This window comes from Ornithorhynchus anatinus, chromosome 2 (assembly GCF_004115215.2).
Source record: "Ornithorhynchus anatinus isolate Pmale09 chromosome 2, mOrnAna1.pri.v4, whole genome shotgun sequence".
NCBI classification, from domain to species: Eukaryota; Metazoa; Chordata; class Mammalia; order Monotremata; family Ornithorhynchidae; genus Ornithorhynchus; species Ornithorhynchus anatinus.
Genome location: NC_041729.1, coordinates 161411488 through 161435623, shown reverse-complemented (window position 1 = coordinate 161435623; position 24136 = coordinate 161411488). Strand labels below are relative to the sequence as shown.

The window sequence follows — 24136 nt, the reverse complement described above, 5'->3', positions numbered from 1 at the left end:
CCATTCATTCATTCATATTTATTGAGCACTAATTTTGTGCAGAGCACTGTACTAAGCACTTCTAGACTGTGAGCCCATTGTTGGGTAGCTTAGTACAGTGCTCTGCACACAATAAGTGCTATTTGTTGCCCAATTGTACTTTCCAAGCGCTTGGTACAGTGCTCTGCACACAGTAATTGCTCAATAAATACAATTGAATGAATGAATAATAGTAGAAGAAATGTGGCCTAGTGGAAGGAGAACGGGCCTGGGAGCCAGAGGACTTGAGTTCTAATTCCGGCACCTCCAGTTGTCTGCCGGCTGACTTTGGTCTCTGCCACTTGTCAGCTGTGTGACTGTGGGCAAGTCACTTAACTTGTCTGTGCCTCAGTTACCTCATCTGTAACATGGGGATTAACTGTGAGCCTCACGTGGGACAACCTGATTACCCTCTATCTACCCCAGCTCTTAGAACAGTGCTCTGCACATAGTAAGTGCTTTACAAATACCAACATTATTATTATTATTTGGGCAAGTCATGTGTAACTTCCACATGCCTGTTTCCTCATCTGGGAAACGGATTTGTTACTGGTCTCCCTCCTCCTTAGTCGGTGAGCCCTATGTGGGACAGGGGCCGAGTCCTAATTATCTTGTATTTTATATTAGCTTAGTACAGTGGTGCACGGGACGTAGTTAAGTGCTTAACAAATACCCTGGTTTTTAGCAGTAAGTTACTATTTATTAGTAGAGAAGTAGCATGGCTAAGTGGAAAGAGCACGGGCTTGAGAGTCAGAGGTTGTGGGTTCTAATCCCGGCTCTGCCACTTGGCAGCTGTGTGGCTTTGGGAAAGTCACTTCACTTCTCTGGGCCTCAGTTACCTCATCTGTAAAATGGGAATTAAGACTGTGAGCCCCACATGGGATAACCCAATTACCTTGTATCTACTCAGCACTTAGAACAGTGCTTAGAACGGCACATAGTAGCGCTTAACAAATACCAAAATTATTGTTAGTATTATTTGTCAGGCACTGGACTCACCGCTTGAGAATATCAATCAATCAGTGGTATTGAGTGAGTGCTTACTGTGTGCTGAGCACTGTCCTAAGTACTTCAGAGAGTACTACTATCATCATCATCAACAGTATTTGTTGAGCATTTCCTGTGTGCAGAGCACTGTACTAAATGCTTGGGAAAGTACAATACAACAGAGTTGGTAAACACATTCCCTGCCCATAATGAGAAGCAACATGGCATAGTGGATAGAGAACGGGCCTGGGAGTCCAAAGGTCCTAAACCCAGCTCTGCCACTTGTCTGCTATGTGACCTTGGGCAAGTCACTTCACTTCTCTATCCTTCAGTTACCTCATCTGTCAAATGGGGATTGAGACTGTGAGTCCCACGTGGGACGGGGACCATGTCCAACCCACCTTGCCTATAGTCACCCTAGGGCTTAGTACAGTGCCTGGCAATAGTAAGCGCTTAACAGATATGACGATGATGATTATTATTATCATTAACAGAGTTGGTAGACACAATCCCTGCCCACAATAAGCTTCCAGTGAGAAAATGTTCTCTACAGAGCAGAATGAAGGGCTAGAGAGCCTTAGCGAGTTTGTCCTCTTCCTCCTTTCCCTCCTTTCCTTTCTTCTCCTCCTCCTCCCTCCTCCCTTTCTCCTCCCCGCTGTTAGGAAGAGGAGCCAAACAGGGTTGGTTCTGGAACAAAGAGCGCTTGATGGGCGTCCCACCCATGTTTTGGAAATGACGGCGCTCTTCTTCCTGCTGTATTTTCCATGCTGGGCTGTAGGGGTGTGTGTGGTGCAATATGTGGAGAAGGGCTGAGAGGAAAATGGGCCTTTTTAGAACAAAAGATACCCCAGACCAGTTGGTGGAAAAATCAAGGTTTGTAACATTCCGTGTGGCTTTTACTAAAGGTATCATTGTTTCTAAGGCAGGCCCTTCCTCTCGACTGGATTTCTGTGTACTTTGAGATGGGCTCTACTAATTGATTAGCGTGGCCCAGTGGAAAGGGGTGTCAGGAGAGTCGAGTTCCAGGCCTGGGGGACAGGGGAGCCTGGGTTTGGCCTTGGGTCAGGAGAATTGGGTTCTGGGCCTGGGTCAGGGGAGGCAGGTTCTGGTCCTGGGGGTCAAGAGAGCCAGGTTCTCGGCCTGGGTCACCCGCAGATTTTGGACCGTGGTCAGGGGAGGCAGGTTCTGGGCCTGTTGGTCAGGAAAGCCAGGATCTGGGCCTGAGAGTCTGGAAAGCCAGGTTCGTTGCCAGGGGTAAGGGGAAGCAGATTCTGGTCCTGCCTCAGCCACAGATCTACCAGGGGCCCCTGGGCCTTCCCTGGCTAGAAAGAAGCCCGTTGGTCCCTTTAGGGCAGGATTTGATCACTCAGGCAAATCCCTGGTTCCAAACCGTTAGCAGTTCCCCTCTCCCCTCCACCCCTCCTTTTAAATGATATTTGTTAAGAACTTACTCTGTACCAGGCACTGTAGAAAGCTCTGAGATAGATACAAGATGATCTTACCTTGGGCAAATCTCTTCATTTAACAATAATAATAATAATAATTATGGTATTTAAGTGCTTACTATGTGCTGAGCACTGATCTAAGCGCTGGGGAAGACATAGGGTATCAGTTTGTCCCATGTGGGGCTCACATTTTTTAATCCCCATTTTTACAGATGAGGTAACTGAGGCCCAGAGAAGTAAAGTGACTTACGCAAGGTCACACAGCAGACAAGTGGCGGAGCTGGAATTAGAACCCACGACCTCTGACTCCCCAGCCAGTGCTCTTTCCACTAAGCCACACTGCATTTCTCTGGACCTCAGTTACATCATCTGAAAAAGGGACTTTTAGACAATGAGTCCCATTTGGGACAGGGACTGTGTCTGACCTGATTAACTTGTATTTCCTTAAAACAGTGCCTGGCACATAGTAAGCACGTCACAAGTACCATAAGTATTATTAATCCCCATTTTACAGATGAGGGAAACTGAGGCACGGAGAAGTGATTTGCCCAAGTTACCCAGCAAGTAATTGGTTGCTAGGAAGTGATCCCCATTGGAGAAGCATGATGTAGTGGCTAGAGCCTGGGCCTGGGAGTCAGAAGGTCATGGGTTCCAATCTTGGCTGTGCCACATTTCTGCTGTGTGACCTTGGGCAAATCACTTCACTTCTCTGGGCCTCAATTACTTCATCTGTAAAATGGGAATTGAGTCTGCGAGCCCCACATGGGACAAAGGACTATGTCCAACCCAATTTGCTTGTATCCACCCCAGCGTTTAGTACAGTGCTTGGCACATAGTAAGAGCTTAGCAGGTACCACAGTTATTATTAGAGAAGCAGTGTGGCTCAGTGGAAAGAGCCCGGGCTTGGGAGTCAGAGGTCAGGGGTTCTAATCCTGGCTCCGCTGCTTGCCAGCTGTGTGACTGTGGGCAAGTCACTTCACTTCTCTGTACCTCAGTTACCTCATCTGTAAAATGGGGATTAAAAACTGTGACCCCATGTGGGACAACCTGATCACCTTGTATCCCCCCCCAGCGCTCAGAACAGTGCTTTGCACATAGTAAGTGCTTAACAAATGCCACCATTATTATTTATTATTATTGTTATGTGGGAATTAGACACAGTCCCAATCTCTCTCGGGTCTCCCAGTCTTAATCAGAATTTCCCCAACAGCCCTTAACAGAACCAAGGTAACCGTCTAAACTTCTACAACAATTGATCTTTGATCCCATCTTTCTATCTTCTTTATCCTAATAATAATAATAATAATAATGATGGTATTTGTTAAGCATTTTCCATGTGCCAAGCACCGTTCTAAGCGCTGGGATAGATACAAGGATATCAGGTCGTCCCATGTGGGGCTCACAGTCTTAATCCCCGTTTTACAGATGAGGGAACTGAGGCACAGAGAAATGAGGTGACTTGCCCAAAGCCACGCAGCTGACAAGGGGCAGAGCCAGGATTTGAAACCAAGACCTCTGACTCCCAAGCCCGGGCTCTTTCCACTAACCCATGCTGCTTCTCTTAAATGCTCTTTTCTGACATCATGTTTTCCTACCGATGCATGAAAATTGTATCTTAAAAAAAAGTAGGAAATAAAAGCCTTGATACTTACTGACCGCATTTATGGCAACCATACTGAAAATGAAAACCCGCCTCACCTTTGTCCTGATCTGCATTAGAACGATTTGGAAATGGACTAAAGAGCTTTCTGTTCTATAAAAGGTTAGAGGAGGGAGGAAAGGTCTTCAGCAGTTGAAATCTATTTCAGGCTTTCCTTTCTTCAGAGCTCCTCATTTGTACTGAAGAAATGCCTCCCAGCAGGAGAAGACAATCACAACATGTGTTTTTGTAGCAAACAATTCCAATGGAGGCTTGAGGGAGGGAACAGACAAGGGTAGGGGGTAACAATAATAATAATTTATGGCATTTGTAAAGTGCTTACTACATGCAAAGCACTGTTCTAAGCATTGGGGGGATACAAGGTAATCAGGTTGTCCCCTGTGGGGCTCACAGTCTTCACCACCATTTTACAGATGAGGTAATTGAGGCACAGAGAAGTGAAGTGACTTGCCCAAAGTCACACAGCTGGCAAGCGGTTGAACTGGGATTTGAACCCATGACCTCTGACTCCCAAGCCCGGGCTCTTGCCACTGAACCACGCTGCTTCTCTGAGAAGAGAAGGTAGAGAAGGAGCCATAAGAGAGATAGGAGGATAACCGTGCGTTAGTAGGTAAAACTCGGGCCTGGGACTCAGGTTCTAATCCCCCCTCCGCCACCTGTCTGCTGCGTGACCTTGGCAAGTCACTTCACATCTCTGAGCCTCAGTTACCTCCTCTGTAAAATGGGGATTAAGAGTGTGAGCCCCTTGTGGAACAGGAACTGTGTCCCACCTGATTAGCTTGTATCTCCCCCAGCTCTTAGAACAGTGCTTGGCACATGGTAAGCACTTAAGAAGTGCCACAGTTATTATCATGCTTTCATTCATTCATTCAGTCAGTCATATTTATTGAATGTATACTTTGTGCAGAGCACTGTACTGAGCGCTTGGGAGAGTACAGTGTAGCAATATAACAGACACATTCCCTGCCCACATAAGATAGTGCTTTCCACCAATGCCAGAGAGGAATTACTGTTACCTGAAAAGCATTGGCTTTATAAAGGCAAAATATGTATCAGAAAAAGAAATGAGGAAATAAACCTGGAATTTTGGAAATTTAAACCAGTTTTAAACTGTTTTTTAAAAATCTTGATCTTTACCCCCTGAGTTTTATATTTTTTCAACCCCCAAAATCCATACCCCATTTTTAAGATTCAAAACAATGCCTTTTCCCTTTATTGTGACAGTTTCTCCTTTCTATTCCTGTAGCAGTTTTTAATTTGTCTCCTAAAAAAATCAGAAAGTATTTTACTGACTATATTGAAACTAGGCCAAGGAAGAACTCACAAATAAATGCACAGATTCTGGTCTTTCCTGCTATTTCTCTTTTTACAGTTACTAATGGAGAAGGGACTTCTCTAGGACTGTAAGCTCATTGTGGGCGAGGAATGTATCCCCCAACTCTGTCATATTGTACTTTCCCAAGAGCTTAGTAGTTCTCTACACATAGGAAATAGTAAATACGACTGATGGAAGAGACTTCAAAACACCTCCTATCTGGATTTCTCTGGATTGCTGGCTTGCTTCTCTCACCGGGAAATCTTTCTCTGCAGGGGTCGAAAAAGCTCATTGATATGCCTGGATGGTCTTTAAAGTGGACACTACTAATGCTCATGCTTAAGTGGTTAGGAACAACTATTTTGAATCTGGGTGTTTTTACCAATTGAAATATTGGAACTTTGTTTCAAAATACTTCAGAAATGATTGTATTTGTTAGGCGCTTACTATGTGCCAAGCCCTGTACTACGGGCTGGGGAAGATACAAGATCATCAGGTCCCTCCCGAGAATTACAGTGCAAGTTGGAGGGAGAACACATATTGAATGCCCATTTTGCAGATGAGGGAACCGAGACCTAAAGAAGTGAAATGACTTGCCCAAGGTCACCCACAGCAGACAAGTGGCAGAGCCAGATTAGAACCCAGTTCTTACAAGCCTGGGTTCTTTCCACTAGGCCCCGCTGCTTCCCAGTTAAATTTCCTACTTTGGGCAGGCTTCAAGAGAGGTATTTCTCATTATTATTATTATTATTAATCATTAAGCAGCATGGCATAGTGGATAGAGCATGGGCCTGGGAGTCAGAAGGTCATGGGTTCCCGCCTCTCCCACTTGTCTGTTGTGTGACTTTGGGCAAGTCATTTCACTTTGTTCTGCCTCAGTTCCCTTATCTGCAAAATGGGGATTGAGACTGTGATCCCCACACGGGACAGGGACTGTGTCCAACTTGATTTGCTTGCATCCACTCCAGCGCTTAGTACAGTGCCTGGCATGCAGTAAGCACTTAACAAATACCATTATTATTATTATTATTAGCTTGTATCAACCCCAGTGCTTAGTGTAGTTCTTGGCCCATAGTAAGCATTTAACAAATAGTACGCTTATCATGATCATTTTCCTGGGCTTGCCCAAAGAGAGCTGCCATTCTGTCCAGCTTGCCCAGCCCAGCCAGTGGAACCTGACTGCTAGGACTGGGGACACAGCTACTAAAAATAGGGCTAGAATTAAAGGGTGACATTGAAGAAAACTGTCAGTGAGTCATATAATCAAAAAATCCAGTATTTATGCATATATATGTAGATAGATAAAGATAAATCTATAGATAGATAGATTTATCTTCTAAATATGTACAAAGAGGTAGATATCTATCTATCTATATATACATAAGTATATATAAGTATGAATATATTTTATAAATATATATATCCCCAGCTGTTGTGTCTGTCATATTTTGGAGGGGGAACATAAGATGTGCAGTGGCATGAGGCCTGGGAAGAAAAGATTTTCCTACATCATTTTCCCCCCAAATCTTTAATGTGATGTGAAAGCTCCACTCACTCGTATAATCGAACAGACCTGGACCTTTGGAAGGTGCTTTAGTTGTGCCGAGGGGGAAAAAAGTTACCATTGACATGAGGAAACACAAGGCTTTCCCGGAACAGTACCACGTTCTTTGTTTTGTAATGGGTATTTTGTTGTTGTTGTTTTTAATAACATCTTTTAAATGCTCACTATGAGCCAGGCCCTGTACTAAACCCTGGGAGAGATAGGAAGTAATAATAGTGACAGTTGTGCTGTTTGTGAAGTGCTTACTATGTGCCAGGCACTGTACTAAGTGCTGTGGCATAGTGGAAAGAGCCCGGGCTTGGGAGTCAGAGGTCATGGGTTCTAATTCCGGCTCCGCCACCTGTCAGCTGTGTGACTTTGGGCAAGTCACTTAACTTCTCTGAGCCTCAGTGACCTCATCTGTAAAATGGGGATTAAGACTGTGAGCCTCACATGGGACAACCTGATCACCTTTTATCCCCCCCAGCACTTAGTACAGTGCCTGGCACATAGTAAGCGCTTAACAAATGCCATCATTATTATTATTAGGATGGATAAAGGCAAATTGGGTTGGACACAGTCCCTGTCCCACATGGGGTGCACAGTATTAATCCCCATTTTACAGATGAGGTTACTGAAGCTCAGAGAAGTGAAGCGACTTGCCCAAGGTCACACAGCCGACAAGTAGCAGAACAGGGATTAGAACCCAGGTCCTTCTGACTCCCAGGCCCGGGCTCTATCCACTAGACCATGCTGCTCCCCTTCGCTGACTTGAAGATGCAGGTTGTTATATGGCATTCTTGCTCCCCACTTCTAGACTGTAATGTGTCTAGGCAGGGAATGTGTCTCTTTATTATTTTATTTTACTCTCCCAAGCTCTTAATACAGTGCTGTGCACACAGTAAGCACTCAATAAATAGGATCAAATGAATGAATGAATGTGTACTTTATAAGTGGGAGTTCCCACCTCCTCATATTAGAGAAGCAGCGTGGCACAGTGGAAAGAGCCCGGGCTTGGGAGTCAGAGTTCATGGGTTCAAATCCCAGCTCCACCGCTTGCCAGCTGTGTGACTTTGGGCAAGTCACTTAACTTCTCTGTGCCTCAGTTACCTCATCTGTAAAATGGGGATTAAAACTGTGAGCCCCACGTGGGACAACTTGATCACCTTGTATCCCCCAGGGCTTAGAACAGTGCTTTGCACATAGTAAGTGCTTAACAAATACCACCATTTATATTCAGACTGGCTTGGGTCATTCATTCATTCTCTCAATCATATTTATTGAGTGCTTACTGTGTGCAGAGCACTGTACTAAGAAGGTAGAAACAGAATCGAGGGGGCTCAAAGCGGGAAGAGGGGGACTGTAAGAGGTGAGATGGGGGTAGGGAGAGAAGAGAGATGAGAGGGAGGAGGGAAAACCGGGCACGGGCCTGCAAGTCAGGATACCTGGGTTTTCATGCCGGCTCCACTGCTTGCGTGATGTGCGATTTCGACCAAGTCACTTGGGTTCTCTGTGCTTCACGTTCCCTCATCTGTCAAATGGGGGTTCAATCCCTATTCTTCCTCCCTGTTAGATTGTGAGCCCCATACAAGACAGGCATTGGGTCTGACCTGATTGGAATGTATCTACCGCAGGGCTTAAGTACGGCGCCTTTTTGTCTCCCTCTCTAGACTGTAAGCTCGCTGTGGACAGGGACTGTCTGTTCTGGTCTTATATTGGACTCTCCCAAGCACTTAGTCCAGTGCTCTGCAGTACTGGACTGCTACAGAGAAGCAGCATGGTTTAAAGAGAAGCAGGATGGCGCAATGGATAGAGCACTGCCATAGGCGGCGAAGGTCATGAGTTCCAATCCCACTTCTCTGCACCTCAGTTCCCTGATCTGAAAATGGGGATTGAGAGCGTGAGCCCCACTTGGGACAGGGACTGTGTCCAACCTGATTTGCTTGTATCCACCCTAGCGCTTAGTACAGTGCCTGGCGCATAGTAAGTGCTTAACAAATAGCACAATGATTATTATTATTACTCTGCTCACATTAAGTGCTCAGTAAATAAGATTGACTGACAGACTGACTCCTTCTCTGCTTTTTTTCTTCCAGACGAATGGGCACATACCTGGAAATGGAGACATGTATCAGGAACGGCTGGCCCGTTTAGAAAACGACAAAGAATCTCTTGTTCTCCAGGTAAGCCGTTTTGGAAGCTAGTGGGCCGTTCCTCATGTCACACAGACAGGGACCTTAGTTTCAGCAGCCGTCTCGACAGTAGATAATAATAATTGTGGTATTAAGTGCTCACTCTGTGCCAAGCACTGTACTAAGCACTCGGGTAGGTACAGAATAATCAGGTTCCCTATGGGGGCTAACCATAGTCCCCTGGTTCTCCTCTTATCCCTCTGGATGCTCATTCTCTGTCTCCTTTGCGGGATCCTCCTCTCCCTCCCACCCCCTAACTGGGGGGATACTTCAAGATTCAATTCTGGGTTCCCTTCTATTCTCCATCTACACTCACTCCCTTGGAGAATTCATTCGCTCCCATGGTTTCAACTACCACCTCTATGTAGAGGATACCCAAATCTCCATCTCCAGCCCTGATCTCATTCCCTGTCTGTGATGTCGCCTTTCCTCCTGCTTTCAAAACATCTCTACTTGGCTGTCCTCCCATCACCTCCAACTTAAACATGTCCAAGCTGAGCTCCTTATATTCCCACCCAAACCCTGTCTCCCCCTGACTTTCCCATCACCATAGACAGCACTATTCATTCATTCATTCATTCATTCAATAGTATTTATTGAGCGCTTACTATGTGCAGAGCACTGTACTAAGCTCTTGGAATGAACAAGTCGGCAACAGAGACAGTCCCTGCCGTTTGATGGGCTTACGGTCTAATCGGGGGAGACGGACAGACGAGAACAAAGGCAATAAATAGAGTCGAGGGGAAGAACATCTCGTAAAAGCAGTGGCAACTAAATAGAATCAAGGCGATGTACAATTCATTAACAAAATAAATAGGGTAATGAAAATATATACAGTTGAGCAGATGAGTACAGTGCTGAGGGGATGGGAAGGGAGAGTGGGAACAGAGGAGGGAAATGGGGGGAAAAGAGGGTTAAGTTGCGGAGAGGTGAAGGGGGGCGGTAGAGGGAGTAGAGGGAGAAGGGGAGCTCAGTCCTTAACTTCTCTCTCCCATTCAACCCACATATTCAGTCCATCACTAAATCCTGTCGGCCCCACCTTCACAACATCGCTCAAATATGCCCTTTCCTCTCCATCCAAAGGGCTACCATGTATCCTGTCGGCCCCACCTTCACAACATCGCTCAAATATGCCCTTTCCCCTCCATCCAAACAGCTACTGTGTGTTAATCCAAACACCCATGCTATATCACCTGGGTTACTGCATCAGACTCCTTCCTGACCTCCCAGCCTCCTGTCTTTCCCCACTCTAGTCCAGACTTCATCACTCTGCTGCCTGGATCATTTTCCGACAAAAGCACTCAGGACATGTTTCCCCACTCCTCAAGAAACTCCAGTGATTGCCCATCCACCACCACCATCCACCCCATCAAACAAAACTCCTCACCATTGCCTTTAAAACACTCAATCCCCTTGCCCCCTCCTAATTCACCTTGCTTCTCTCCCACTACAACCCAGCGTGCACACTTCACTCCTCTATTTCCAACCTTCTCACTGTGCCTTCATCTCCTCCGTCTTGCCGCCGACCCATGACACACGTCCTGCTTCTTGCCTGGAACGCCCTCCCTCCTCAAATCCAACAATTACTCTCCCTTGCCCCACATCAAAGCCTATTAAAGGCACATCTCCTTCAAGAGGACTTCCTAGACTCAGCCCTCCTGGTTCTTATCCCTGGTCTACCTCTTGTCTGCTGTGTTGCCTTGGGCAACTCATTTCACTTCTCTGGGCTTCAGTTCCCTCAACTGAAGATTAAGACTGTGAGCTCCACACGGGACTGGTTCCAACCTGATTAGCTTGTATCCTCCCCAGAGCTTAGCACAGTGCCTGGAACATTATGTCTTATGCTGTCGAGTCGTTTCCGACCCACAGCGACTCCACGGACACATCTCTCCTAGAACGCCCCACCTCCACCTGCAATTGTTCTGGTAGTGGATCCATTGAATTTCCTTGGTAAAAATCCGGAAGCGTTTTACCATTGCCTTCTTCCGAGCGGTAAACTTGAGTCTCCTCCCTCGACTCTCTCCCGTGCCGCTGCTGCCCAGCACAGGTGAATTTTGTCTAGTAGCCGATGGCCTTCCACTCGCTAGCCACTGGCCAAGCTAGGAAGGGAATTGACAGGCCTCTGCTTGACTCTCCCTCCCGTAGCCGAGACTGAAAGACCACTGGAAACTCTCCAGGTGCCATCCCGAGAGGGGGTCTGGCACATAGTGAGCACTTAACAAATACCATTTGAAAAATAAATACAGAAGTACGATTGATTGAGTGATGAATGGTGATATGCTTTGGAGTTTTCTGGATGAAAAGGCCGATCAAATTAAGAATCTGAGTCATATTAAAGGCCTTGAAAATATCATGGTGTGAAGATTGGGGGTCCTTGCGTATGGCAGCTGGGTGGGGAAACCTTGCTGCGTCAGTGCAGTGGCGGATGGGCCCGGGTGAGAAACAGAGCCATTGGTAATGGGGGTGGGAATGGTATTTACTGAGCTCCCAGCAGCTACAGTGCACTCTACTGAGCGCTTGATGTCAGAGCTCACCCATTTACTGTGGCGGCTTGGACTTTGCAGGTTAGTGTGCTAACAGATCAGGTGGATGCCCAGGGAGAGAAAATTCGTGATTTGGAGTTTTGTCTTGAAGAGCACAGGGAGAAGCTGAATGCCACAGAGGAGATGCTACAGCAGGTATGGTGATATTCATTCATTCATTCGCTCATTCAATCCTATTTATTGAATGCTTGCAGCATGGCTCAGTGGAAAGAGCATGCACAGGCTTGGGAGTCAGAGAGATCATGGGTTCTAATCCCGGCTCTGCCACTTGTCAGCTGTGTGACTTGGGGCAAGTCACTTAACTTCTCTGGGCCTCAGTGACCTCATCCGTAAAATGGGGATTAAGACTGTGAACCCCATGTAGGACAACCTGATTACCTTGTTACCCCCCCCCCCAGTGCTTAGAGCAGTGCTTGGCACATAGTAAGCACTTAACAAATGCCATCATTATTATTATTATTATTATTTTTATTTTTACTAAGCGCTTGGAAAATACTATTTGGCAAGAGATAGAGACAATCTAGCAGTGTGGCCTAGGAGGGAAAAAACATGGACCTGAAAGCTAGAGGACTTGGGTTCTATTTCTGGCTCTGTCATTTATCTGCTCACGGGACCTTGGGCAAGTCACTTCACTTAGTTGCTTAGTGGAAAGATCACAGGCCTGGGAGTCAGAGGATATGGGTTCTAATTCTGGCTCAGCCAGTGGAAGCTGTGTGACCTTCTTAATTTCATATCTTAACTTCTGTATGCCTAAATCCCTTCATCTGTAAAATAGGGTTTAAGACTCTGAGCCCCATGTGGGACATGGACTGTTTATCTACCTCAGCGCTTCGAACAGTACTTGGCATATAGTAAACGCTTAACAAATACCAAAGTTATTATATGGTATTATTATTATTCTCTGTGCCTCAGTTTTCTCCTCTGTAAACTGGGGATTAAATCCTACTCCCGCCTACTTGGAGTGTGAACCCTGTGGGGGTGGGAAAGGGATTGTGTATAAATCGTCTTGTTTCTACCCAGTGATTTATTCAGTGCTTAGCACGTACTAGCGCTTAATAAACACTAAATGAAAAAAAAACCAGTTCCAGCAAGTGATCCAGAGACTTTCTCCTAGTTTCTTTTAGTCTCTCAGAGCTTTGGGTTTATTGTAACACCGAATTCCATGTGGTGTTTGTGTCTGACTTGCACATCCTAATAAAAGATTTAGAGCAGTTGGTGTCAAGCACATGAACGGGTGGAAGAAATAGAAATCTAAAATAAGAAATGATCTCTTAGCTGGTTGGGAAAATTCACATTTGGGTGAGTTTGTCCTTGATTCAAGATTGTATCTCCCAACTCTATTGCGTTTTACTCAGTAAATACCATTGATTCGTTCATCGATTATTTTCTCTGACTGAAAACTGCTTTTCACATTTTGAGAAAGGGATATCTGTCCTCTAGTAAGCAGGGGGATCATCTAAGGTTTCCCCCTTACAAACTCTTGAGTGAAACAATCTTTGGCCGTCGTCGGAGGTTTGAGAACTGCTTTCTCCTCAGATCACAAAATTCCGAAGTCGGGCTCCTGAGCCATTTTCTAACATTAGTCTTCATTCATTCAATCGTATTTATTGAGCACTTACTGTTTGCAAAGCATTGTACTACATGCTTGGGAGAGTACAATATTACAGTAAACAGACACATACCCTACCCACAATGAGTTTACAAGTCCAGAGGACTAATTTACGGTCTAGGGGACTGCATTCATTCAATTCATTCAATAGTATTTATTGAGCGCTTACTATGTGCAGAGCACTCTACTAAGCGCTTGGAATGTACAAATCGGTAACAGATAGAGACAGTCCCTGCCCTTTGATGGGCTTACAGTCTAATCGGGGGAAACAGACAAAAACAATAGCAATAAATAGAATCAAGGGGATGTACATCTCATTAAAATAATAGCAAATAAATAGAATCAAGGTGAAGTACATGTCATTAACAAAATAAATAGGGTAATGAAAATATATACAGTTGAGCAGATGAGCACAGTGCTGAGGGGAGGGGAAGGGAGAGGGGGAGGAGCAGAGGGAGAGGGGGGAAAAGAGGGCTTAGCTGAGGGGAGGTGAAGGGGGGGTAGAGGGGGAGCAGAGGGAGCATAGGGAAAAGGGGGAGCTCAGTCTGGGAAGGCCTCGTGGAGGAAGTGAGCTCTAAGTAGAGTTTTGAAGAGGAGAAGAGAATAGTCTTCAGTCACCCCCACAGCTCTAATGTCCAAATCAATCCATAATTGAATTATTTATATTAATGTCTGTCCCCCTCCAGTCTAGTAAGCTCCTTGTGACCGGAGAACGGGTCTACCAACTCCAGTAAGTTGTACAGTAAGCGCTCAATAAATCCAATGGATCAGCAGTCTCACCTGCAAACTAGTGGAGGCAGACTGAAAACTCCAATCCATCAGTGGTATTTACTGAGTGTTTATGTTTATTATATTTTTTGAGAAGCAGTGTGGTTCAGTGGAAGGAGCCCGGGCTTGGGAGTCAGAGGTCATGGGTTCAAACCCCAACTCTGCCACTTGTCAGTTGGGTGACTTTGGGCAAGTCACTTCACTTCTCTGTGCCTCAGTGACCTCATCTGTAAAATGGGGATTAAGACTCTGAGCCTCATATGGGACAACCTGATTACCCTGTATCTACCCCAGCCCTTAGAACAGTGCTTTGCACATAGTAAGTACTTAAGAAATACCAATATTATTATTATGTGTACAGAGCACTGTATTGATCGTTTGGGAGAGTACATTGGAGTCAGTAGGCAACGTTCCTGGTCTCAAGGAACTTACAATCAAACCAGGGAGACAGATGTTAAACTGCAGAAGCAGAAGCAGCGTGGCTTAGTGGCAAGAGCACGGGATTGGGAGTCAGAGGACGTGAGTTCTAATCCCCACTCCACCACTTGTCTGCAGTATGACCTGGGCAAGTCATTTCACATCACTGTGCCTCAGTTACCTCATCTGTAAAATGGGGCTTATCTGTGAGCCCCATGTGGGACAACCTGATTATCTCCCCCAGTGCTTAGAAGAGTGCTTGGCACATAGTAAGCGCTTAACAAATACCATCATCATTATTATTACAGGTAAGGGAGGCAACTGAATATAAGGATATGCACCTAGGTGCTGCAGGGCTGAAAGTGGGGTGAGTATCAGAGGGCCTAGGGAGGAAAGATTGAAACGCAAAGGTGACCAGGGGTAAGGAAATAGGGTCCTTCTGCTGCCATGCCACCCTCTGGCTGGGGGTGCGCGGGGGGATGTGTGGTTACCTCAATCTCATTTATCTCACTGTCAGCCTCTCGCCCCCATCCTGCCTCTGGCCTGGAACGCCCTCCCTCCGCATATCCAACAGCCAGTGACTTTCCCCTGCTTCAAAGCCTTATTGAAGGTGCATCTCCTCCAAGAAGGCTTTCCCAGACTAAAACCCTCCTTTCCTCTTCTCCCACTCCCTTTTACTTCACCCTGACTTGCTCCCTCTGTTCATCCTCCCACCCAGTCCCACAGCACTACATCCATCTCTATAATTTCTTTCTATTCACGTCTGTTTCCCCCTCTAGACTGCAAACGCACTGTGGGCAGGGAGTGTGTCTGTTAAATTGTTCTATCGTACTCTCCCAGGTGCTTAGTACAGGGCCCTGTATACAGTAAGTGTTCAATAAATATGATTGACTATTTGGATGTGTGGGTGTATGGGAGTGTGTGTGGATGTGGGTGTGTGTACCCGCGAGTGAAGTTTCCTCACGGCAGCTCGTGTCTGAGAAGAAGATCTGTAGGAGGAGACAGTCCCAGGGGCAGGAACACACCCCGCTCTAGACCGAAAGCTCGTTGTAGGCAGGGAATGTGTCTGTTCATTGTTGTGTTGTACTCTCCCCAGTGCTTAGTACAGGGCTCTGCACACAGTAATCACTCAATAAATAAAATGGAATGAATGAAAGAGGGTAATAATAATAATGATGGCATTTGTTAAGCGCTTACTATGTGCAAAGCACTGTTCTAAGCACTGGGGAGGATACAAGGCGATCAGGTCCCATGTGGGGCTCACAGTCTCCATCCCCATTTTACAGATGAGGTAACTGAGGCACAGAGAAGTTAAGTGACTCGCTCAAAGTCACACAGCTGACAATATTTATTGAGCGCTTACTATGTGCAGAGCACTGTACTAAGCGCTTGGGATGAACAAGTCAGCAACAGATAGAGACAGTCCCTGCCGTTTGACGGGCTTACAGTCTAATCGGGGGAGACGGACAGACAAGAACAATGGCAATAAACAGCGTCAAGGGGAAGAACATCTTGTAAAAACAATGGCAACTAAATAGAATCAAGGCGATGTACAATTCATTAACAAAATAGGATTTGAACCCATTACCTCCCACTCCCAAGCGTGGGCTCTCTCCACTGAGCCACACTGCTTCTCACAAATCATCTGCACTCTTGGATCTGTATCCTGTAATTACTTTCACACCCACCCCTCCACCAGCCCAACACTTACATACGTATTTGGAATTGATTTATATCAATGTCTTTCTCACCCTCTAGAGTGTAAGCTCGTTGTGGGCAGAGATCACGACTACCAACTGTGTCGTACTTGACTCTCCCAAGCACTTGGTGATGTGGTCTGCACATAATAAGCACTCAGTCAGTCTCATTGGTTGATTTTTGAGTCCATCTGATCCCTAGCCAACACCACATTACCTGTCTCCCCGCGCTGGCTCCTTGTCATGCCAGTGGCAAACACTTTTGTGCCATTCAGACTAGTCCGCGTTCCAGAATTGATTTTTAATTAGCATGGGGACTAATATAGCATTTTTAAACAGACAGCATTGGGCTTTTATCCAAACTGGGAGGGAGACTAATAATGAATCCGGAATTGTAATACTAGTAATGAATAATGAATCTTGAAATGGAAAAATTTTTGTTCTTCTGCTATTAAGTAGAGTACCGGAATAGTAATAAATCATGGGTCTGTATTTTAAAATGATTTGTGTAACCTCACACTAATTTTTGTTTCGTAATAACTGTGGTGTTTGTTAAGCGCTTACTACATGCCAAGCACTAGTCTAAGCACTGGGGTAGATAAAAGATAATCAGGTCCCAAAGGGGCTCCCAATCTAAGTATTCATTCATTCATTCATTCAGTTGTATTTATTGAGCACTTACTGTGTGCAGAGCTTGGGAGAGTACAATATAACAATAAGCAGACACATTCCCTGCCCACAGTGAGCTTTCATCTGTAAAATGTGAGCTTCTCATGTGTAAAATGGGGATGAAGACCATAAGCCTCACGTGGGACAACCTGATTACCCTGTATCTACCTCAGTGCTTAGAACAGTGCTCAGCACATAGTAAGCACTTAACAAGTTCCAACATTAAAGTCTAGAGGGGGAGGCAGACGTTAAGGTAAATAAATAAATTACAGCTGTGTACAGATAAGTGCCGTGGGGCTGGTTGGGGAGCTGAATAAAGGGAGCAAGTCAAGAACAGGTATTGAACGCCCATTTTGCAGATGAGGGAACCTCAGTTCCCAAGTGGGGCTCACAGTCTTCAACCCCATTTTACAGATGAGATAACTGAGGCACAGAGAAGTTAACTGACTCGCTCAAAGTCACACAGCTGACAAGTGGCAGATCCGGGATTTGAACCCATTACCTCTGACTCTGACACGGAGAATAATAATGATAGTAATTATGGTATTTGTTAAGTGCTTACTATGTGCCAGGCAATGTACTAAGCACTGGGGTGGATACAAGCAAATCGGGTTGGACACAGTCCCTGTCCCATGTGGGGCTCATAGTCTCAATCCCCATTGTACAGATGAGGTAACTGAGGCACAGAGAAGTGAAATCAATTGCCCAAAGTCACACAGGCAGTGAGTGGCAGAACCGGGTTTGGAACCCACGTCCTCCGACTCCCGGGCCCTTGCTTTTTCCACTAGGCTACACTGTTTTACGTTGCTAGAGGAACATCAGTTTAGATCGAAAGAAAGATGAGAAAATGTGCCCATCCCACCAGGCTTTTGAAAATGGCCTCCTGAGAGGTAAATGTCCTTATTGTTGAAACGCCATTTAAAATGTGTCTGTCTTTGCCCTTGTTAGGAACTGATGAGTCGGACTTCCTTGGAAACTCAAAAAATTGACCTTATGGCTGAAGTATCTAATTTGAAGTTAAAATTGACGACGGTGGAGAAGGACAGATTAGATTATGAAGATCGGTTCAGAGACACAGAGGTGAGTTGAACCAAACACACCTTTACTACTTGTGTGCTTCTTTAATTCATGCATGCATGTTAATTATGATTGGTGCCCAATCTGTTGCTTACAGAAATGATTACCTCTGTGCCAGTGGAAGACCAGGTCAAATACAGGATTTTCAGCTTTACCGAGATCCCTATCATTTTCCCTCAATGGCCTGTTTATTGTTATTGTACACTCCCAATCACTTAGTACAGTGCTTTGCATACAGTAAGCACTCAATAAATACGACTGAATGAACGAATGAATCCTGCCACCCTAAATCCAGCTGCTTCTTTATGTAAGGTTCATCTTTACTGGAAGTTAGCGCCCTTCTCCTCCGGGTAGGAAGGAATTGGTTGTGATCTTCCATCGGGAGCTGAGTAATAATAATAATAATGATGGTATTTGTTAATTGCTTACTCTGTGCCAAGCACTGTTCTAAGAGCTGGGGTAGATACAAGATAATCAGGTTGTCCCATGTGGGGCTCACAGTCTTAATCCCCATTTCACAGATGGGGTAATTGAGGCCCAGCAAAGTAAAGTGGTTTGCCCAAGTTCACACAGCAGACAAGCAGCAGAGTCGGGATTAGAACCCACATCCTCTGACTCCCAAGCCCGTGCTCTTTCCACTAAGCCATGCTGCTTCTCTAATTACTTAAGTATGGCACCTGCTTTGTGCAATTTTGTATGAGTGTGTTTGTGCGTGCACTGATCATAAAACCTCAAGGCTCGACTCAATCATATTTGTTGAACGCTTACTTTAACAGTAATGACATTTAGCTCCCAAAAGGAGCCATCTTCAGAGCACTGTACCAGGCACTTGGGAGACTACAGCGAAACAGTTGGTAGACACGTTCTCTTCCCACAACAAGCTTACATTCTAGAGGGGGAGACGGACATTGTTGTAAATAAATAAATGACGGATATGGATTTAAGTGCTGTGGGGCTGAGGGAGAGAGGAATGAAAGGTGAAAATCCAGGAGCAAGGATGACACAGAAGAGAGTGGGAGAAGAGGAAATGAGGGCTTAATCAGGGAAGGCCTCTTGGAGATGTAATTTTAATAAGGCTTTGAAGGTGGGGAGAGTAATTCCCTGTTGGGTATGAAGAGGGAGGAAGTTCCAGGCCAGAAACAGGATGTGGGCAAGGAGTCCACAACGAGTAGGTTGGCATTAGAGGAGCAAAGGGCGAGGGTTGGGTTGTAGTAGGAAATCAGGGAGGTAAGGTAGAAGGGGGCAAGGTGATTGAGTGATTTAAAGCCGATGGTAACCTCCGGCATGCAGAGAGAACCTCACGTCACTCAACTTGGTCCAAAGAGAAGGCAACCCATTGAGGAAAAACTGACCAAATAGGAATTGTAAAATGGGGATTGAATTGTGAGCCCCTTGTGGTACAGGAACTGTGTCCAACCTGATTCGCTTATGCAATAATAATAATAATGGTATTTGTTAAGCGCTTACTATGTGCCAAACACTCTTCTAACCTCTGGGGTAGATACAAGGTTATCAGGTTGTCCCAATGTGGGAAATTCCAGCTGGGGAACTTTTTGCCCGGCTAACCTAGGCCTCTCCTGCCCGACTAAGTCCAGTCCTACCCTGCTAGGTTAGGCCTTTCCTGCCTGGCTAAGCTAGGCCTTTTCTGCCCGGCCTTACTAGGTCTCTCCTGCCCGGCTAAGCTACCTTCTCCTGCCCGGCTAAGCTACTCCTCTCCTGCCCAGCTAAACTAGTCCTCTTCCATCTGGCTAAGTTAGTCCTCTCCTTCCTGGCTAAGCTAGACCTTTCCTGCCTTGCTAAGCAAAGCTTCTGCCCGGCTAACCCAGCTGCAGCTGAAGGTCATATCCAACTCAGTTCTATTGCAGTCTTCCAAGCGCTTAGTACAGTGCTCTGCACTCAGTAAGCACTCAATAATAATAATAATGTTGGTATTTGTTAAGCGCTTACTATGTACAGAGCACTGTTCTAAGCGCTGGGGGAGATACAGGGTCATCAGGTTGTCCCACGTGAGGGTCACAGTCGTAATCCCCGTTTTACAGATGAGGGAACTGAGGCACAGAGAAGTTCAGTCACACAGCTGACAAGTGGCAGATCTGGGATTCAAACCCATGACCTCTGACTCCCAAGCCCAGGCTCTTTCCACTGAGCCACGCTACTTCTCTAATAAATGCCACTGATGGATCGATTGATTTCCCCAGTGATAAGACAGAGCAGATAATAACAACAATAATAATAATAATTATAATGTTGGTATTTGTTAAGCGCTTACTATGTGTAGAGCGCTGTTCTAAGCGCTGGGGTAGATACAGGGTCATCAGGTTGTCCCACGTGAGGCTCACAATCTTAATCCCCATTTTACAGATGAAGTAACTGAGGCACAGAGAAGTTAAGTGACTTGCCCACAGTCACACAGCTGACAAGTGGCAGAGCCAGGATGAGCTCAAGACTCTGAGAATGACCGCTGGTAGCCTGGAGAGCTCCCGAACAAACCCACTGTGGGCAAGGATTGTCTCTCCGTTTTTCGGAATTATACTTTCCAAGCTCTTAGTATGGTGCTCTGCACACAGGAGCACTCCATAAAGACGGTTGAATTAATCCTCTGGTTTTCTCTGTTTGGCAAAGAGGGTAGGAGATTTGTGTGTATATAACATCTACAGAGAAGCAATGAGGTCTAATGGAAAGAGCCTGGGCCTTGGAGTCCAAGGACCTGGGTTCTAATCCCAGCTCCGCCACCTGACTGCTGTGTGACCTTGGGCAAGTCACCTCACTTCTCTGGGCCACTGTTCCCTCATCTGCAAAATGGGGATTAAAGCTGAGAACCCCACATGCGACAGGGACTGTGACCGACCTAACTTGTCGGTAAGCTCTAGCATAGTAAGCTCTTAGCAGATATAATAATGTGTCTTAATTATCATTATTATTATTAGGCACTCAAGCACCTCTACTGCTACTTCTAGGCTAAATCACATTTGATAAAAATAATTTGGGGTCTCTCTGGCCTCCTGCCTCCTCTCCAAGTTCTCCTCATTCTCTCTTAATTCATGTTTAACAGAGTTGAACACAGTAACAGTGGTAAAGGCCAAAAGATTTGGTCTCACACTGCCTGTTTAGGGATTCCTGATTTTTTTTTAGCTACTAACCATCATATCATAGTTTATAACTGCTGGCATTTGTTCAACGCTTCCTAGGTACCGAGCATTGTGCTAAGCTCTGGGGTAGATATAGTTCAATGAGATGAGATAATCACTGTCTCACATCAGGCTCAAAGACAAAGCGGGAGGGAGAACAGGTATTTAATCTCCAATTCACAGATGAGCGATCAGAGGGACAGAGAAGTTGTGACTTGCCGAAGGCCCTGGGATTAGAACACAAACAAAGTTTTAGCCTTCTTGTAATAATAATAATATTTGTTAAGTGCTTACTGTTTGTCAGGCACTATACTAAGCGCTGGGTGGATTAGAGAAGCAGTGTGGCTTAGTAGAAAGAGCACGGACTTGGGCCTCAAAGGTCGTGGGTTCTAATCCCTGCTTCCCCACTCATGACTTCGGGCAAGTCACTTAACTTCTCTATGCCTCAGTTTCCTCATCTGTAAAATGGGAATTAAGACTGGGAGCCCCACGTGGGACAACCTGATAACCTTGTATCTACCGCAGCAGTTAGAAGAGTGCTTGGCATATAGTAAAAGCTTAACAAGTACCATTGTTATTATTATTGTATAAGGAAATCGGGTTGGACACAGTTCCTGTACCACCTGGGGCTCACAATCTCAATCCCCATTTTACCTGAGATAACTGAGACCCAGAGAAGTGGAGTGACATGCCCAAGGTCATACACTAAGCAGGTGGCAGAGACTGGGTTTAGAACCCATGATCTTCTGACTCCCAGGCCCCTGTTCTTTCCATTTAATGCAAGATCATTAGGTTTATTTTTGCTTTGAAATTCCAGAGTGGCTAAAATTTCTAACGTCCTCAAGACTGATAAAACCGGAGAAAAACCTCAAGTCCCTTGAGAGAATCTTCATCAACTATCTTACATGTGCCTTGGGGCTGCTGGTTTGAGTGGGAATTTTTCATCTGATTCAACAGCTTCCCCTTCTGGATGAAAATAGGGACAACAGTAGCAACTTCCCTTAGAGCTGGACCTTTCCCGGAAAAGCCACTGGGAAGATAGTGAAGATTTCCTCAGAGAGAGAGAGAGAGAGAGAGACACAAAAGCCTAAAAATCCACCTGCCAACTAGCAGGATTTATTGAGCAATTTCTGTGTGCAGAACATTTTAGTGCAAATACAGACTAAGCCCCCCTTTTCCTCAGCTCCCCCTTCCCTCCGCGTTACCTCCGGCTCTCTCCCTTTGCTCTACCCCCCTCCCCGCCCCACAGCACTTGTGTATATATGTACGTATCTCTAATTCTATTTAATAATAATAATAATGATGTTGGTATTTGTTAAGCATTTACTATGTGCAGAGCACTGTTCTAAGCGCTGGGGTAGATACAGGGTCATCAGATTGTCCCACATGAGGCTCACAGTCTAATTCCCCATTTTACAGATGAGGGAACTGAGGCATAGAGAAGTTAAGTGACTTGCCCACAGTCACACAGCTGACAAGTGGCAGAGCCGGGATTCGAAAGCATGACCTCTGACTCCCAAGCCTGTGCTCTTTCCACTGAGCCGTGCTGCTTCTCTTTTATTCTCTATTCATATTAATGCCTGCTTACTTATTTTGATGTGTATATATCTGTATTTTTATTTCTATTGACGCCTTTATTTAAATTGTTTTGATGTCCGTCTCCCCCCTTCTAGATGGTAAACCTGGTGTAGTCAGGGATTGTCTCTACTGCTGAATTGTACTTTCCAAGCACTTAGTACAGTGATCTGCACACAGTAAGCGCTCACTAAGTACGATTGAATGAATGAATGGACGACAGCAGTAATAATATAGTAGGTTTTGAGCATCTACTCTATACAGAGCACTGTAGAGGAACTAGTGATAATAGTATTTACGAAGCCCTCAGTGGAAGCAGCACGGCCTAATAGATGGAACGTGGACCGGGGAATCAGAGGACCTGGGTTCTAATCCCGACTCTGCCACTTGTCTCCTTTGTGACCTTGGGCAAGTCACTTGACTTCTCTGGGCCTCAATTTCCTCACCTGTAAAACGGGGTTTAAGACTGAGGCCCATGTGGGACAGGGACTGTGTGCAACCTGATTAGCTTTCATCTACCCTTGCGCTTAGCATAGCCCTGGACAAATAAAAAGCGCTTACCAAATTCATTCATTCATTTACTCAATCTTATTTATTTATTGATGATGATGATGATGATGGCACTTGTTAAGCACTTACTATGTGTCAAGCACTGCTCTAAGCGCTGGGGTAGATACAAGGTAATTAGGTTGTCCCACGTGGGGCTCACAGTCTTAGTCCCCATTTTATAGATGAGGTAACTGAGGCACAAAGAAGTGAAGTGACTTGAATTCTTACCTTGTGCAGAGCACTGCACTAAGAGCTTGGGAGAGTACGATGCAACAGTAAACAGACACACTCCCTGCCCACATCCAGCTTACAGTCTAGGCGGGGGAGAGAAGTGAAGTGACTTGCCCAAGGTCACACAACAGACACAAGTGGCGGAGCCGGGATTAGAACACAGGTCCTTCTGACTCCCAGACCCGTGCTCTACCCACTAGGCCACACTGCTTCTCCCTCCCCGTCAGGTTGTGAGCCCTATGCGGGACTGAATCCAATTGGATTGGATTATATCTACACTTAGCAAAGCGCTCGGCACGTAGTAAGCATTTAACGAATATCACCGCCATCATTAGAATTATTATATTTAAATGTCTATAAACATTATGTGTTCTGATTTATTCCAAGTGCTCAGTACAGTGCTCTGCACATAGCGCTCAATAAATACTATCGAATGAATGATTTATGGAGATGACATTTGCTTTCATTTTCTTGCTCCACTTTAACGATGAATGACTCTTCTCCTCTCTCTCCGTGTTGTCTCGTTGAACAGGGTTTGATGCAGGAAATTAATGAATTGAGGTTCAGAGTGGGTGAAATGGACAATGAGAGACTACAGTATGAGAAAAAGCTCAAGTCCACCAAGGTCAGTGACCCTCAGAGAGAGACTGGTTCCGCCCAAATCCATGGCACGGCGGCCCCAGAGAACATAAAAGCAGCTTCCCTTCACGACC

The 24136-nt window shown here is 45.5% G+C and overlaps 1 protein-coding gene across 8 annotated transcripts in view; it reads left to right on the top strand.

Moving 5' to 3' along the window:
• PPFIBP1 (PPFIA binding protein 1) overlaps positions 1 to 24136 on the top strand; it is a 185568-nt gene that overhangs the window by 96289 nt on the left and 65143 nt on the right. For all 8 annotated transcript variants that reach the window (XM_029057999.2, XM_029057996.2, XM_029057995.2 and 5 more), the window contains exons 5-8: positions 9065 to 9151; positions 11725 to 11838; positions 17812 to 17943; positions 23956 to 24048. In XM_029057999.2, the coding sequence (XP_028913832.1) occupies positions 9065 to 9151; positions 11725 to 11838; positions 17812 to 17943; positions 23956 to 24048 (426 nt within the window). The remainder of the gene's footprint in view (positions 1 to 9064; positions 9152 to 11724; positions 11839 to 17811; positions 17944 to 23955; positions 24049 to 24136) is intronic.